The sequence below is a fragment of the Theropithecus gelada genome, chromosome X, assembly GCF_003255815.1.
Source record: "Theropithecus gelada isolate Dixy chromosome X, Tgel_1.0, whole genome shotgun sequence".
NCBI lineage: Eukaryota > Metazoa > Chordata > Mammalia > Primates > Cercopithecidae > Theropithecus > Theropithecus gelada.
The window spans coordinates 152295232-152310968 of NC_037689.1; the positions used below are offsets into that span (position 1 = coordinate 152295232).

Here is a 15737-nt window from a genome sequence, read left to right on the forward strand (position 1 = left end):
GTGTGTACACATCCCTCTCCCTCTCCCTCTCCCTCTCCCTCTCCCCCTCCCTCTCCCCCCTCTCCCCCCTCTCCCTCTCCCTCCTTTTGAGATGGAGTCTTGGTCTGTCCACCAGGCTGGAGTGCAGTGGCGTGATCTCGGCTCACTGCAACCTCTGCCTCCTGGGTTCAAGCGATCTCCTGCCTCAGTCTCTCGAGTAGCTGGGACTACAGGAGCTTGCCACCATGTCCAGCTAATTTTTGTATTTTCAGTAGAGACGGGGTTTCACTGTGTTAGCCAGGATGGTCTTGATCTCTTTACCTCGTGATCTGCCCGCCTTGGCCTCCCAAAGTGCTGGGATTACAGGCGTGGGCCACCGTGCCTGGCCCACATTTCCTCTTCTTATAAGGCCACTAGTCATATTGGATTGGGGCCCATCATAACAACCTCATTTTAACTTAATAAACCCCTTAAAGACCCTATCTCCAAATACAGTCACATTCTGAAATATCAGTGTTAGGGCTTCAGCATATGAATTCTAGGGGACATGATTCAGGTATATACTAGGAGTGGATTTCCTGAGTCAATAGGGTATGCCTATGTTTGGCTTTAGATACTCCCAAAGTAAGTGCACAAATTTCCATCCTGACCAGAAATGTATGAGAGTTCTGATTACTCCACATCTTTACCAATACTTGGTATGGACAGTCTTTTTAATTTTAGCCATTCTGATGTTTCTCATTGGTGGTTTTGTTTTTTTTAATATCATACTATCCAGTTTATTCTTTAACTTGCATAATGGTTATCTGAAATCAGGCTTAATTACTAGAATGGCTGATTCTTCTCTATCCAATCTTTTTAAATTTATTTTTTAATTGACAGGGAAAAATAGAATATGTTATGATGTACATCACAATGTTTATATATTTATATATTGGAATGGGTAACTTATTAACTGTAGTCACCATAGTGTACAATAGATGTCTTTAATTTATTCCTCTTGTCTAACTGGAATTGTGTGGCAAAGTCTTTATCTCTCTGCATTTCTGAAGGACACATTTTCTGAATAAAGTTTTCTCAATACTTGGAATATATCATCCCACCCTCTTCTGACCTGTAAAATTTCTGCCTTATTGGAATTTCCTTATATGTGGTTTGCTCCTTTTTTGTTGTTGCTTTCAGGATTCTCTCTTTGTCTTTGATATTTGACAGTTTGATTGTAATGTGTCCTCATATAGTCTTGTTTGAATCTAATCTGACTAGCGATCCTTGATCTTCTTGTACGTGGATATTTACATCTTTCCCCAGATTTGGAAAGTTTTTTGCTATCATTTCTTTAAATACACTTTCTTCCATTTTGTCTGTCTCTTCTCCTAGTTACCCACATCAGAAATTTGGTAATCATCCTTGAATCCTCTTAGTCCTTTACCAAACATAGCTAATTATTTACCAAATCATGTGCATTCTATCTTCTAAACTTGTCCCTTCCTCTTCATTCCTACTGAAATTTCACTATCATTTGTAGGATCCATCTACAAAATAAATCCTACAATTTTTTTAAAACACAAAATTATAAAACAAACGTCTAGGTCATGAAATACAATATTACTGGTATCCCCACAAAACACATGTGTTTATTCTCAAATGAACTCTTCTAAGAGGTAGCCACTATCCCATCTTTTATGATAATCATGTCCTTACTAACCTTTATACTTTTCTTCCTCTGTATCCCTAAACTATGTAAGTTCATTTTGCCCATTGTTGAACTTTATGTAAATAATATAATACTGTATATATTCTTTTGAGACTTACCATTTTACTAAAAATTGTCTTTGTGATACTTATTCATATTGTTGTGTATAGCTTTATTTTTGTGAATCTTCATTGTCACATAGTATTTCATTGTATGAAAATAGATTATCCATTTTACTGCTAATGGAAATAGGAGTGGTTTATGGTTTGGGTCTCTCTCCTCCTGGTCCTTTTTTGTTCTTCTTTTCTTATACCTCTGTCTTAGCATCTTTCTCCCTGGACTCTTCCTCTGAAGATCCTTCCCCCGTGTCTCTTGGTCTCTGCCTTTGTGTCTCTCCCTGTGCTTTCCCAGACTCTTTTTCTCAACTCCAATCTCTTCTCTCTCGATTTCAGACTCTTATCTCCACCAAAAGCTATATTAGAAATCCCAGAGGAAAAAAAATTTCTTTTCTCCCAATACCTATATATCATTTTCAGTGAAAATGTTTTTTGGCTCTACTTATGTCACTATATCTCTCTTGTTTTAATCACTGTCTCCATGAAAATGAGATGGTTTAACTGTCTAGATACTGTGACAGGTGCACATCCTACTTGGAAAAATATGTGGTGGGAAAGGGAGCAATTATGAATAGAAAAAATAAAATAAAATAAAAGAACAATACCCTGCACTATGTAAAAAATAAAAATGCAACTCAAAGGACTAAACAACCTTAAAATTTTTAGAATAATGGATAGTAAAGGACTTTAACTCTGGAGAATAATATATCACTATTACTAGAAATTCAAACTAAATATGAGGCTCAACCCAAAGTTAAAGGGCTAAAGCTTTGAGATGAGGGGAATAGAATTGTAACATATGCCACATTCTGGTAGGTAAGTATCACCCACATTACAACTTTTCAAAGTTCCCATGCATTTTGTTCAGGATTTTTTTTTTTTTTTTTTTTTGAGACAGAGTCTCACTCTGTCGCCCAGGCTGGAGTGCAGTGGCACAGTCTCAGCTCATTGCAAGCTCCACCTCCCGGGTTCACGCCATTCTCCTGCCTCAGCCTCCCGAGTAGCTGGGACTACAGGCGCCCGCCACCACGCCTGGCTAATTTTTTGTATTTTTAGTAGACACAGGGTTTCACTGTGTTAGCCAGGATGGTCTTGATCTCCTGACCTCATGATCCACCCGCCTCGGCCTCCCAAAGTGCTGGGATTACAGGAGTGAGCCACTGCGCCTGGCCTCTTCAGGATTTTTAGTTGCATCCAGTGGGACACACAGGGAAATGTGTGCTCACTCCATCTTAAACATCTTAATAATCAGAATTTCGAAAGGCATATATTGGTTTTGAAAAGACTATACTACTTATCCACTAATATAGCATGAGAACATTCTTTTATCCACAAGCCCACTAGTAATTATAATTTTGGCAGTTTGATGGGTATAAAGTGCTATCTCATTGTTATCCTATTTTGCATTTCCCTGTAGCATATAGTGCAATTGGAATTTTTCACCATATTTTTGACCATTCAGATTTGTGGATATATATAAACATATACACATGTGTATGTACACAATGGGCTGAATTGTGTTCCCCCATCCCATACTTATACCTTGCAGCCCTAAACCCCAGTACCTCAGCATGTGACTATACTTGGAGATAGTGTCTTTAAATAGGTAGTTAGTTAAAATAAGGTCATTACGGTGAGCACTAGCCCAACATTATGGGCATCTTTATTAGAAGAGGAGATTAGGACAAAGATATATAAAGGAGAAACCATGTGAAGACAAGGGAGAAAGCCATCTACAAGACAAGGAGAGAAGCCTCAGAAGAAACCAATGCTGCCCACATCCTGATCTCAAGCCTCCAGAGTTGTAAGACAATAGATATCTGCTGGTTAAGCCACCCAGTCTGCAGTACTTTGTTATGGCAGCATTAGAAGACTAATACAATGTATGTATGTGTTTATATATGATTATGTAATTATAGAGAAAATATGTCTTAAAATATTACCTGGGCATGGAATGGTTGGTGAAAAGACATAATATAGAAGGAGATGGGGAATTAAAAGGGAGGGGAAACCAAGTAAACATTGAAAGGAAAAAATGGTGACTGGATTTTTAAAATATGGATTATATGATCACGTGTATTTGAGTAAAAATTATAATTTATAGGTAACACAATTGTTAAATTTATATACACATACAATTCATTCATTATCTGGACATCACTTTGATTACATCGATTTTTCTTTATTCACCACCCACTGGACTTAAGTGCTGCTTTACTCACTGTGCATGATGTTGGAGGCTTGGAACTCTGGATCCTCAAGCTGCACTCCAACTGGATTGGGGAGAAAGCGTTGTATATTCTCTGTGAGGTACCAGCTTTGGTTCTCATCAAAAACAGAAAACAGGATGACATTCCTCTTGTCTGACATTATCTGTTAATTACATATATTGAAAAGGGTAAAGAAATGCTGCTGATGTTGTCACGTAGGAGCTAGCAGTCTATGATGAAAGCGATGGCATGCATGTGATATATCTAATCCGTTGGTTTACTTCCATTTCCTCTTAGGCATGTACCAGGGCTTGGGAGTTGGGGGTGGGTGCTATGAGCAGTGAGTATATGCTTACAACAAATGTGTCCCCAGGACAAAAGGGTGACTGACCCACTGAACTTAGTTTTTCTGCACCCAAGGACATATGCTGCTTGATTTTTTTGGTACAGTCTGTAGCCTTATTCTCCTCATGTTCAGATTAGAAGATTTAACTCCTTAAAGAATCAAGTGATTATTCAGTGCCTTTCTTAAGTTAGTTAAGTCAAATGAGATACTGACTTTCCTAAACTTCCATCTAGCAACTGACCTTCCACAAGGCTATAAAAAATTAAAAATAGAAAAACAAAAATCAAATAAGAAAGATAAGGTGAACCACAAAAATGTCGAACAACACTAATACCTTAAATTTTCTGTTTAAAACATTCAAATTTTTTTCAGAAGAGCAGTTTGTATATGAACCAGATTTATGAATTAGATTTATGAATTGCTAATTGGATCTGCTAAGATTTCATATGTAAACCTCACTAATACATATAAACTTTATTTTTTATAACCTATAACTATATAAACCAAAATACTGAAGAGAGGAGATTGGAGAATATAGAATAATATTTCAGTTATCTTCCCAAAAGTGATGAAAAAACTAAAATTAGGAAAAATTGGTCAGGACAAGTACTTGGCAAAATTTATACTTCTCTGAGTTTATGTGCCACGTGTTTTATTGGCACCAAAGTTCATATACTTTACTCTCTAAACAAATGAAATGTTTTCAGACTAGTAGGGATCTTATGTATCATAAATATAATCAAATGGACACATAGTCAAGCCTCAGCAATATGGCAACGAGTTATTCTGGGGCCAAGCAATGAGTTTTTGTGAAGAACTAAGTTTTTCTTGTTCAGAGAATGTAGCTTTATTTTTTAAAGCAGTAGAAATGATCCAAATTCTAGCCATATTTTGAAATATTTTATATCTTTCCTGATGTTTTGCCCAAAAGTATTTATTAAGCTTTTTTTTTTTTTTTTTTTTTTCCTGAGACAGGGTGTCGCTTTGTCACCCAGGCTCACTGCAGCCTTGACCTCCTGGGCTCAAGCTATCTTCCCACCTCAGCCTCCTGAGTAGGTGGGACTACAGGCACATGCCACTATGCCCAGCTAAATTTTTTTTTTTGTAGAGACAAAGTCTAGGATGGTCTCCAAATCCTGAGCTCAAGCAATTCTCCCGCCTCGGCCTCCCAAAGTGCTGAGATTACAGGCGTGAGCCACTGTACCTAGCCTATTAGGCTCTTACTAAGTGCCATACACTGTGCTGCATGCTGCAGACATGTTAATTTTGAGGTGCTTTTGAATCACCCATAATGAGATGCCCATGGAAGAAATCTAGGCTGTAGATACAAATTTGTGGGTCATCTGAAAGTAGACATGCAAAAATGGGGAGGATCACCTAGAGAGAGCTAAATCCCAGACTAGGAAAAATCTAGGGCCTACATTCTATGGCCTATCCATCCAGCAGGCATGTTTACTACACCAAACTCAAATTCAGTAAAAGCTAAGCTCATTTCTTTTACTGACCTATATTGCAAACCATTATATTTTCTTCAGGTTATAAGGGGACATACACTGAGAATTTATGTGCATCTCACCTCATTTTTAGCTTCAAATCCAGCACTTGGAAAGGCAAGAACTCACCTGGTTTCCTCTTTGATCTACAGATTCTTTGTAGCAGATGAGGAGAGGGCCAATGAGTCCTGAAGCTAGATCTCTCTCCATATTAATGAAACTAGAGTAATAACGGGTCAGGCACCGAGGATCTGATTTAGTTGGCCCATCTTCTACAGTCACTGTCCATTTATATTTGAATATTTCTCCTGGCAGAATTGGAAAATCCTTCAAATGTTTTACACCTATCCACAAGCAAACCCAGAAATAGCTCAATTAGAGTACAACAAGCCACATATCGGTAATCATGTTGTTGTTGCAAGAGTTCTACAAATCTGTATGTACATAAGAAGTTTCTCAGGAAGTGGAAGCTAAAGTTGCGCCTATTATAATTTTAAGATTCACACAATTTTTCAGAAAAGTAAAAAAGCTATAATTGATTATCCAGTCGACTGTGAAAGTTTCAGGCCTGAATATATGTCAAAGAGCTTGGCACTGGAGTTTTAGGACACAGTCTCTGACTTCTGTGAGGAAAGGGAGCAAGAACTGAGATCTGCCCTCAGGGTAATGGGTCCTCAGGACAAGAACTAATTTTAGTAATAAGTCTCATTCTGGGTATGTTTAATACCTGAAGATCCAATCTAAATCAAAATTTTAATTTTATATTCATTCTAAGCTCTTCCTCACCTCACTAAGTTATGCCTCACCTATGGTTAGAGAACCCATAGAAAGGGAACGGTGTTGAGGTCAGGAGTTTGAGACCAGCCTGGTCAACATGGTGAAACCCCATCTCTACTGAAAATACAAAAATTAGCCAGGTGTGGTGGCAGGCACTTGTAATCCCAGCTACTTGGGAGGCTGAGGCATGAGAATCACTTGAACCCGGGAGACAGAGGTTGCAGTGAGCCGATATCACACCAATGCACTCCAGCCTGTGGGATAGAGTGAGACCCTGTCTCGAAAAAAAAAAAAAAAAAAAGAAAGAGAATGGTGTAGTATGTTCTTTCAATATTTCTCAGCCTTCTCTTCCCTTTTCCAGGAGCTGGGCGTGAGGGAGGGTAGGTAATAAAAGAAAGGGCAAACAGACTCTTGTTTAACAGGTCCTGCTGCTCTATCTTTGATAACACTATTTGGTCATCAAAGTTCTCTGTGTGGGAGGTGCCCAAATGCTGGTCTTTTCACAGGACCCATGTATGGTTTCTTTAGAGTTACCATGGGGACCTCAGCACTACATAGTTCCATGACATGAGAGATGTTTCTTTCAGCTATCCTTCTGCAAGTCTCCTTTCCCCATTAGCTCTTCTTACTTCCAGTGATACATCCAATACTCTATTGGTTCTGCTATCCCTTTAGCATGCCTAACTGCCTTCTTGGGCAGAATATCTTCAAAAAGGGTAAAGCCCAGCTACTTTCAACAGCATTCACTTGTTACAGAAGAAACTCATGTCAAACAGCAGAAAGGTAAACTGCTCCACTCTTGCCCTCTCTTCTTGCCCACTATTATGGGCATTACAGCCTTCAAAATTCTCCATGGAAAAAGCAGTTTACCAGTAACTGTATCCATGTATGCCTCCAAATTTCAGGATACACATTCAAAATCTCCCCAGTACTCTGTACTATGCCTTCTTCCATAAAGAAATGCAAATAAAGAATTCTTATCAGCAATAAGGAATATTAGAAAACAGGGGAAGGATTTTTTTTTTTTTTGAGATGCAGTCTTGCTCTGTTGCCCAGGCTAGAGTGCAGTGGTATGATCTTGGCTCACTGCAACCTTTACCTCCCAGTTTCAAGCAATTCTCCCACCTCAGCCTCCTGAGTATCTGGGATTACAGGCACACGCCACAGTACCCGACTAATTTTTTTTTTTGTATTTTTAGTAGAGATGGGTTTTCACCATATTGGCCAGGCTGGTCTTGAACTCCTGACCTCAAGTGATCCACCCACCTTGGCCTCCCAAAGTGCTGGGATTACAGGCATGAGCCACTGCACCCAGCGGGAAAATTTTTATAACCAGTCTTTCTGCCCATGATGTGATACTGAAGGATTCAGAAAGTTCACCCTCTGTGTACCACATATTTAGAAGTTACTTGAGAATATACTTCCAGAAAAACAAAAGAAGAAATCAAAAAATAGAAATGTACAAGAGAAAAGAAGTTAATGCTATTAACTGCAAGAATGTCTTTAAAAAGAAAAAGATTTGGTTCCAGCACTTTGGGAGGCTAAGGTAGGCAGATCACTCGAGCTCAGGAGTTCGAGACCAGCCTGGGCAACAAGGTAACACCCCATTTCTACAAAAAATTTTAAAAAAAAAATTAAAAAATTAGCTGGGCATGGTGGTGTGCGCCTATGGTCCCAGCTACTCAGGAGGCTGAGGTGGGAGGATAGCCTGAGCCTGGGAGGTGGAGGTTGCAGTGAGCCAAGATCGTGTCACTGTACTCCAGCCTGGGTGACAGAGCGAGACCCTATCTCAAAAAAAAAAAAATAAATAAAAGATTTGGATACTAAGCAATAAACAGAATGATTAAGAAGCTGAAGGGCCTAAGACATAGGGTTGAAGAAGCATACATTTCTTTTCCTAATAAAAGGAAACAAAGTCTTACTTCAGGATACAGACACAAAAATTATAAGATCAATATGGTCCTAATACAAAAGCTAAAATTGAGCATGATATCAAACTACTGATGAGGAATAATGAAGGAGAATCTATTTGATCTTTTTATTTTTAAATTGACACATGATAATTGCACATATTTATGGGGTACAGAGTAATATTTCAATACATGTATACATGTGTAATGATTAAACCAGGGTAATTAGTACATACCCATCATCTTAAACATTTATCATTTCTTTGTGTTGGGAACATTCCAAATCCTCTCATCTAGCTATCTGAAAATATATGTCATTGTTGACTACAGTCACCCTACAGTGCTATAGAACATTAAGACTTACGCCTCCTATCTAGCTGGAATTTAGCATTCATTAACCAATGTCTCCCTATTTCCCCCTCCCCTTCCCCTCTTTAGCCTCTAGTAACCACTATTTTATCTCTACTTCTGTGAGATCAACTTTTTTCCTTCCACATATTATTTTATCTTAATAGTAAAATCACTTGAGCTGTAGAAAAGAGAGCAATCATAGCATATTACCTAGTTCTGCAGTTAACATTTATAAAAAGAAACTTGCATACTAAAATAATACAATGCTGTTTTTTAATTTTTTAAGCTTTAGAAAAAATATATAGACAAAGCAAGGAAGAGTTATTTCAAATTACGGTATAAAATGTAAATGTTATCAAGTTTAGTTTTGTAAAAGTAAAGGAATGGCTAGCAGCAGTGGAGAAAAGAAAGGTTTGGGGAAAGGAAAAGTGAGGGGTACAGTTTTTAATATCCTTAATTTATGAAGTATGGAGTCAAAAGATATTTTCCAATATCTGGAAAAATCCAATCATGGACTGAAAATATATTACTAAAAGTTGATGTTTAGTATATTTTTAAAGTTCTAATGATAGCCAATGGAACTGAAAACACTGATAAAAGTGAAATAACTTGAATGGAAAGAAGCACAAAACAAAGTAACTATATAGTGTCTAAAGTTGAAAAACAAAGAGCAGTATAAGTAACTTTTTAGAGATGTAGAGATAACCACCAAAAATCAAAACAGAAATTCTTAAAAATGGAATCCTCTAGGGAGGCAGTCCTTTTGTAGTTTTAAGCATACACATCTATTATTTTGATAAATATTCATCCAAAATTAAATAATAGAAAGAATACATATAACATCCAATCTACTAAAAGAAAAAATAAATCTTTAAACAACAAAAAATATAGTAAATAAAAACTGGAGTTGTGAACTATTTAGAAATGAATATGCGAAGAACCCTGAAAATATCAAACTAGATACCAAAAGTGAGAGTGAAACCCTGTCGAGAGACAGAGAGAGAGAGAGAGAGAGAGAGAACAAGGAAGAGCAATAACATGGAAGCTGCAGCAAAGAATCCTGAAAATATCAAACTAGATACCCAAAGTGTGGAATACCACACTAGATACCAAAAGTGTGGAATGTAGCTGAAAACTGTACTCAGAAAAAAAAAATTATCTTAAGTGCCAGAAGAATCAGCTTCAAGATTTTAGGGCATTTATAGTAGTTGCAGTGGAAAAGAGACAATCTAATTGGCTGTGCAATATTTGAACATCACCACTAGGTAATAGGAAAAACACATCAGGTGACTCTTCACTAATTTACATGAAACATCACCTGAGGATTCCTATAATTGATTTTTATAACTTTAGACTGGAGCTTGAGGTCCAGCCAACAGTTGGAGAAAGGACCAACATGATTTTAGCTGTTATTGATGATATTGATTTAATCTGTATCTACAGGTAAAAAAGAGCTATAAATCGAGGGAATACTTACCTTTTGGTAATCTCCTTGAATACAAAGGACGGACATCAGTGATTCCGTGAGGGTAGATGTTATATGGTCTGCTTGCTTGATTCTTAAATATAATCTGAAAGTATAAGTGAGATCTAAGATCAAATCCTAAAACAACTAGGATCAACAAGAAAACTGTGGTCTAACTCCAGATAAATAAAAGCGGCCTCTATCTACATTATAGTAATTTGAGGCTAGATAAAACTCAAAATATTTGGTCTTTTCATGAAATTGTCCTTTGGCATGCATGGGGGATTGGTTCCAGGACCCCCGCAGATACCAAACTCTGTGATGCTCAAGTCTCTAATGTAAAATGATGTAGTATTTGCATATAACCTATGCTCATCCTCTCATGTACTTTAACTCATGTCTAGATTTCTTATAGTACATAATATAATGTAAATGCTATGTAAATAGTTGTTATACTGTATTGTTTCTTTGTATTATTATTTATTGTTGTATTATTATCTTTTATTGTTTTGGGTTGTTTTTTGAATACTTTCAATTGATGGTTGTTTGAATATGAGACTAGAAACCCAATGATACTGAAAAATAAAAATAAAATCTTAAACATCCCCAAACAACTGAAGAGACCCCTTTCTTGACCGAGGAGACCCCAGAGATGGCTTAAAAACTGAGTTTCTGACCATGATGGGATGGGAGATCAGGCATGCCTTGTTACATTCCCTCCCTCCCTAATCTGCTGTTAGACTTTCTTTCTTAAGGGTTAAACATAAACCAGTCCTTTCTAAAGACTGGATTTCCCTCCCTTTGTGCAGTTTTGACACAACGACTGACCAGCATTCCTTCCTGATGAGAGACCACTGACCATGGACTGGCTCTGGCCAGTTTACAGAGGCTGCCTCTGTGTCCTCTGTTTCATCTTTTGACATATACAGCCTAATTTTCATGCAACTAAATGTTAAGTCTCCACCCCAAAGTGAACATGGAATGTATGTAATATGCATGTTTGCATGTGCCCCATCATAAATATTCACAGCTCTTCCTGGAACCTGTTAAATATGTATACTTAGCCAACTCATTCAGCATAAATCCCTAACTCATCCTTCCTTCTTCAAAGTGCTTGCTTCCAGTTGCTGCCAAAGGCTACACTTCCCAGCCTGCAACGCTTTCCACTCCAAATTTACAAACTTATGATTCTTCAGTTGACAATGTGGAGGGCGACAGTACTTAGGTTTCTCTCTAAAGGCCCCTTTCCATTTCTTTAAAAATTGTTTCAATTGCTTCAGGAAGTGTTCTCTGCACCTTCTCACACTAATTGAAATTTGGATGTCTGCTGAGGACACTGCTTCCTTTCAGCCTTTTTCACTATTTGGGCATTAAATTCACTGATAATAGAGAAAGAGACAGTGTTTCAGGAGATAAAATCTTCAGTGAATGAGCAGGCATGACCAAGAGGACAGTTGATTACAGTATTAAGCAAGGGTGGCAGGTGGTATTGCCTGATTGCACCAGCTGTAAAAGAAAACAAAGGCCTACGTGCAGTGGCTTGTGCCAGTACTTTGGGAGGCTAAGGCAGGAGGATCGTTTGAGCCCAGGATTTCAAGACCAGCCTGGGTAACATAGTGAGACCTCATCTCTACAAAAAATTTAAAAATTAGCTGGGCATGGTGGTGCATGCTTGTAATCCCAGCAATTTGGGAGGCTGAGGTGGGAGGATCACTTGAGCCCAGGAAGTCGAGGCTGCAGTAGTGAGCTGTGATCACACCACAGCACTCCAGCCTGGGTGACAGAATGAGACCCTATCGAGAGAGAGAGAGAGAGAGAGAGAGAGAGGAAAGCTGCAGTGAAGAACCCTTAAAATATCAATCCCACCTCCAGATCTGAGCTGTGTGATATGAGGATAAAAATACAACTTCCACTTCTGCTCTTGTCTTAAAACCCAGCTGATTCCTTACCTGCATCTAAGCAGCAGAATGATACTTCAAATAACAGCAGTTTTGTTTCTTTCCAATATTAAAATGCTTTTTTTCCATTTTTTTCGCCCTAAGAATACTCACCAGGATTTCCAATATAATATTAAGTAGAGATGGTGATATCTGTCACCTGTGTCTTGTCCTGATCTTAAACAGAAGGATTTCTGACTGTCACCACCAAGTACAATGGTTACAAGTTTTTTGCAGATCTTTATCAGGATAATGATAATTATTTCCTTGTAATCCCAATTTCCCGTGAGTTTTTATTATGAATGGATGTTGAATTTTGACAAATGCTTTTTCAGAAGCTATTGGAATTATCAAATTATATTTTTCCTTTTATGTGTTAATATGGTAGATTGCCACATTTGATTTTCTAATGTTAATCTAGTACTCCTGGGATGATAAGTCAACTTCATAATATGTATTATCTTTTTAATATATTGCTGTATTAGGTTTATAAAATTTTGTTTAGGATTTTTTGAACCCATGTTTATAATGAAATTGGTCTGTAATTTTTAATTTTCCTTTCTCATGGTGACATAGTCAGGTTTATAACCAAATGCTATACTAGCCTAATAAAAATAATTGATCTTTCATTTTTTATACTCTACATTTTAAATTTTAATATAAAGTTATTTATTTATTGAATATTGATATAAATTGCCAATAAAATGGCAATTCTTGCTAGGTTGATATTTTCTTTTAACACATGAAAGATATGATTTAATTGTCTTCTTACTTTCTTTTTTGCTCTAGAGAAGTAAGCTATCAGTCTATGTGGCAATTTAAAACATGGTCTGCAATTCTTTGGCTCTTCTCTCATCAAGAAGTAGATCAAATTTTCCCTCTTCTTGATTCGAGGTGGGTTTTGGCTGCTTTCAACTAACAGATTATGGCATAAAGTGCTGTGTGACTTCTGATGCTGATTGCAAAAAGTGAGGCATTTTCTGCTTTATTAACTAGAATACACAGTTAGAGCCTTGAGTCACCATATAAGAAGTCCCATTACCCTGAGGCTGCCACAGTGTGAAGAAGCCAAACAACATGGACAGACAACATGTAGGTGCTCTGGTTGGTAGTTCTAATTGTCAAGTCATTGCTACTCAGGTACCAGATATATGAGTGAAGCTGTCTTGGTCCCTCAAGATCCACTGATCAACATCAAGTGACCTTGGTCAATGATAAATAACTGCCCAGCTGAGCCTGAACTCCTGACACAAATAATCTATAAGAATAATAAAACAGCTGTTGTTTTAACCATTAAATGTAGAGATAATTCAGTATACTACATTAATAATCATAACAGTTTAATTATCATTTCTTTGAATATAGTCTGCTTTTTCTGTCTGATTATTTGTCCACTTAAAAATATGTTTATTGAAGAATAATTTATATGCTGCAAAATTCACACATTATAAGTATACAATTAAATGGTTTTTAGTAAACGTATAGAGTTGTGCAATCATTGCCACAATCCAGAATTAGAATATTTCCATCACCCCAGAAAGATTCTGCATGCTGGCTTGCAGGCATTCCCTGCTTCCACTCCCAGCCCCTGGCAATCACTGAAGAGATTTCTGCTCTATAAATTGGTCTTTTCTGTATATTTTATATAAGTTAAATCATGCAATATGTAAGTCTTTTGTCTGACTTCTTTAACTTACAATGTTTTGAGTTTCATCTATATTTATCGTGTATAATAAGTTCTTTTCTTTTAATTGCTGAATAGAATTCCAATTATATGTATATACCATATTTTATTTATCCATTCACCATTTGGTGAATGTTTGAATGGTTTTCAGTGTGGGGCTACGAACATTTGCATACAAGTCTTTGTGGGTACCTATGTTTCCATTTCCCTTAGGTATATCTCTAGGAGTGGAAGTGCCAGGTCATATAATAACTCCATTTTGAACATTTTGAGGAATAGCCAAGCTGTTTTCCAAAGTGGCTTCACTATTTTGCATTCCCTTCATAAATTGATGAGGGCTACAATTTCTCCATGTCCTCACCAACACTTAACATCTGTCTTCTTGATTATACTTATTCTAGTGGTCGTGAAGTGGTATTGCACTGTGGTTTGAATTTTCATTTCCCTGACATGCAGCATTTTTTCAACTGCTTATTGGACACTTTGTATATAACCTTTGGAGAAATGTCTGTATAAACCCTTTGCTCATTTTTCATTTGGGTCATTTGCCTATTTATTATTGAGTTGAAAGAGTCCTTTATATATTTTGAATACTACATCCTTATCAGATAAAAAATTTGCAAGCATTTTCTCCAGTTCTATGCATTGTCTTTGCATTTTCTGGGCGTCCTTTGAAGCACAAAAGTTTTTGAGTATGATGAAACACAATTATCTATGTTTTTCTTTTGTTGCTTGTTGGTTTTGGTGTCATATCCAATAAACCAAGGTCTAATTCAGGATCACAAAGATTTATTTTGTTATTTTCTTATAATTTTGTAGTTTTAGCTCTTACATTTTATCTTGGATCCATTTTGAGTTAATGTTTAAGTGTAGGATTCAGCAAGGTATCCAGAGCATAACCTGAATAAATCAAAGAATGAGGTAGATCTTTATATGTTGACATGAAATGATATCCAAAATATATTGTTACTTTTTATTATTACTATTATTTTTAGACAGAGTCTTGCTCTGTTGCCCAGGGTGGAGTGCAGTGGTGTGATCTCAGCTCAATGCAACCTCCGCCTCCCAGATTCAAGCGATTCTCCTGCCTCAGCCTCCAGAGTAGCTGGGACTATAGGCATGCACCACCATGCCCGGCTAATTCAAAATATATTGTTACTTTTTAAAAATCAAGGTACAGACTAATTTACACTGCTCTTGTTTTTGTGTGAAACACCCTCACACACACACACACACACACATACATTCATACATGTATGCACTATTTCTGGAGGGGAGTATACAAACCCACAGCAATGACTGTCTGTCAGACTATGGGGTTGGAAGTCCAAGAGGGAGGAAAATTTACATTTTATTGTATGCTCTTGTTTACCCATTTTTCAATTAGCCAGTAAAAGTAACTCAAAATACACACCTATAAGTATGTACAATTATTGTGTCATTATGCATTTTTAAAATTAATGAATAAAAATAAAAGTATACAATCTTCAAAAACATCAATAAAAGAAAAATATGTAAACAAAATTTATGAAGAAAAATTGTACAAGAATAGCTAATAAAAATTTTGAAGTAGATGGCCGAATAGGAGCAGCTCCAGTCTTCAACTCCCAGTGCCAGCGACACAGAAGACCGGTGATTTCGGCATTTTCAACTGAGGTACTGGGTTCATCTCACTGGGGAGTGCCGGACAATCGGTACTGGTCAGCTGCTGCAGCCCGACCAGCCAGAGCTGAAGCAGGGCGAGGCATTGCCTCACCTGGGAAGCGCAAGGGGGAA

General features: G+C 37.2%; 1 protein-coding gene across 1 annotated transcript in view; it reads right to left on the minus strand.

Annotated features, from left to right (window-relative positions):
- The window catches only part of F8 (coagulation factor VIII), a 222598-nt gene that overhangs the window by 120561 nt on the left and 86300 nt on the right, over nucleotides 1–15737 (minus strand). Inside the window, exons 10-12 of the mRNA XM_025371967.1 lie at nucleotides 10353–10446; nucleotides 5967–6181; nucleotides 4011–4161 (exon numbers count right to left, since the gene is read on the minus strand). Of these exons, the coding sequence (XP_025227752.1) occupies nucleotides 4011–4161; nucleotides 5967–6181; nucleotides 10353–10446 (460 nt within the window). The remainder of the gene's footprint in view (nucleotides 1–4010; nucleotides 4162–5966; nucleotides 6182–10352; nucleotides 10447–15737) is intronic.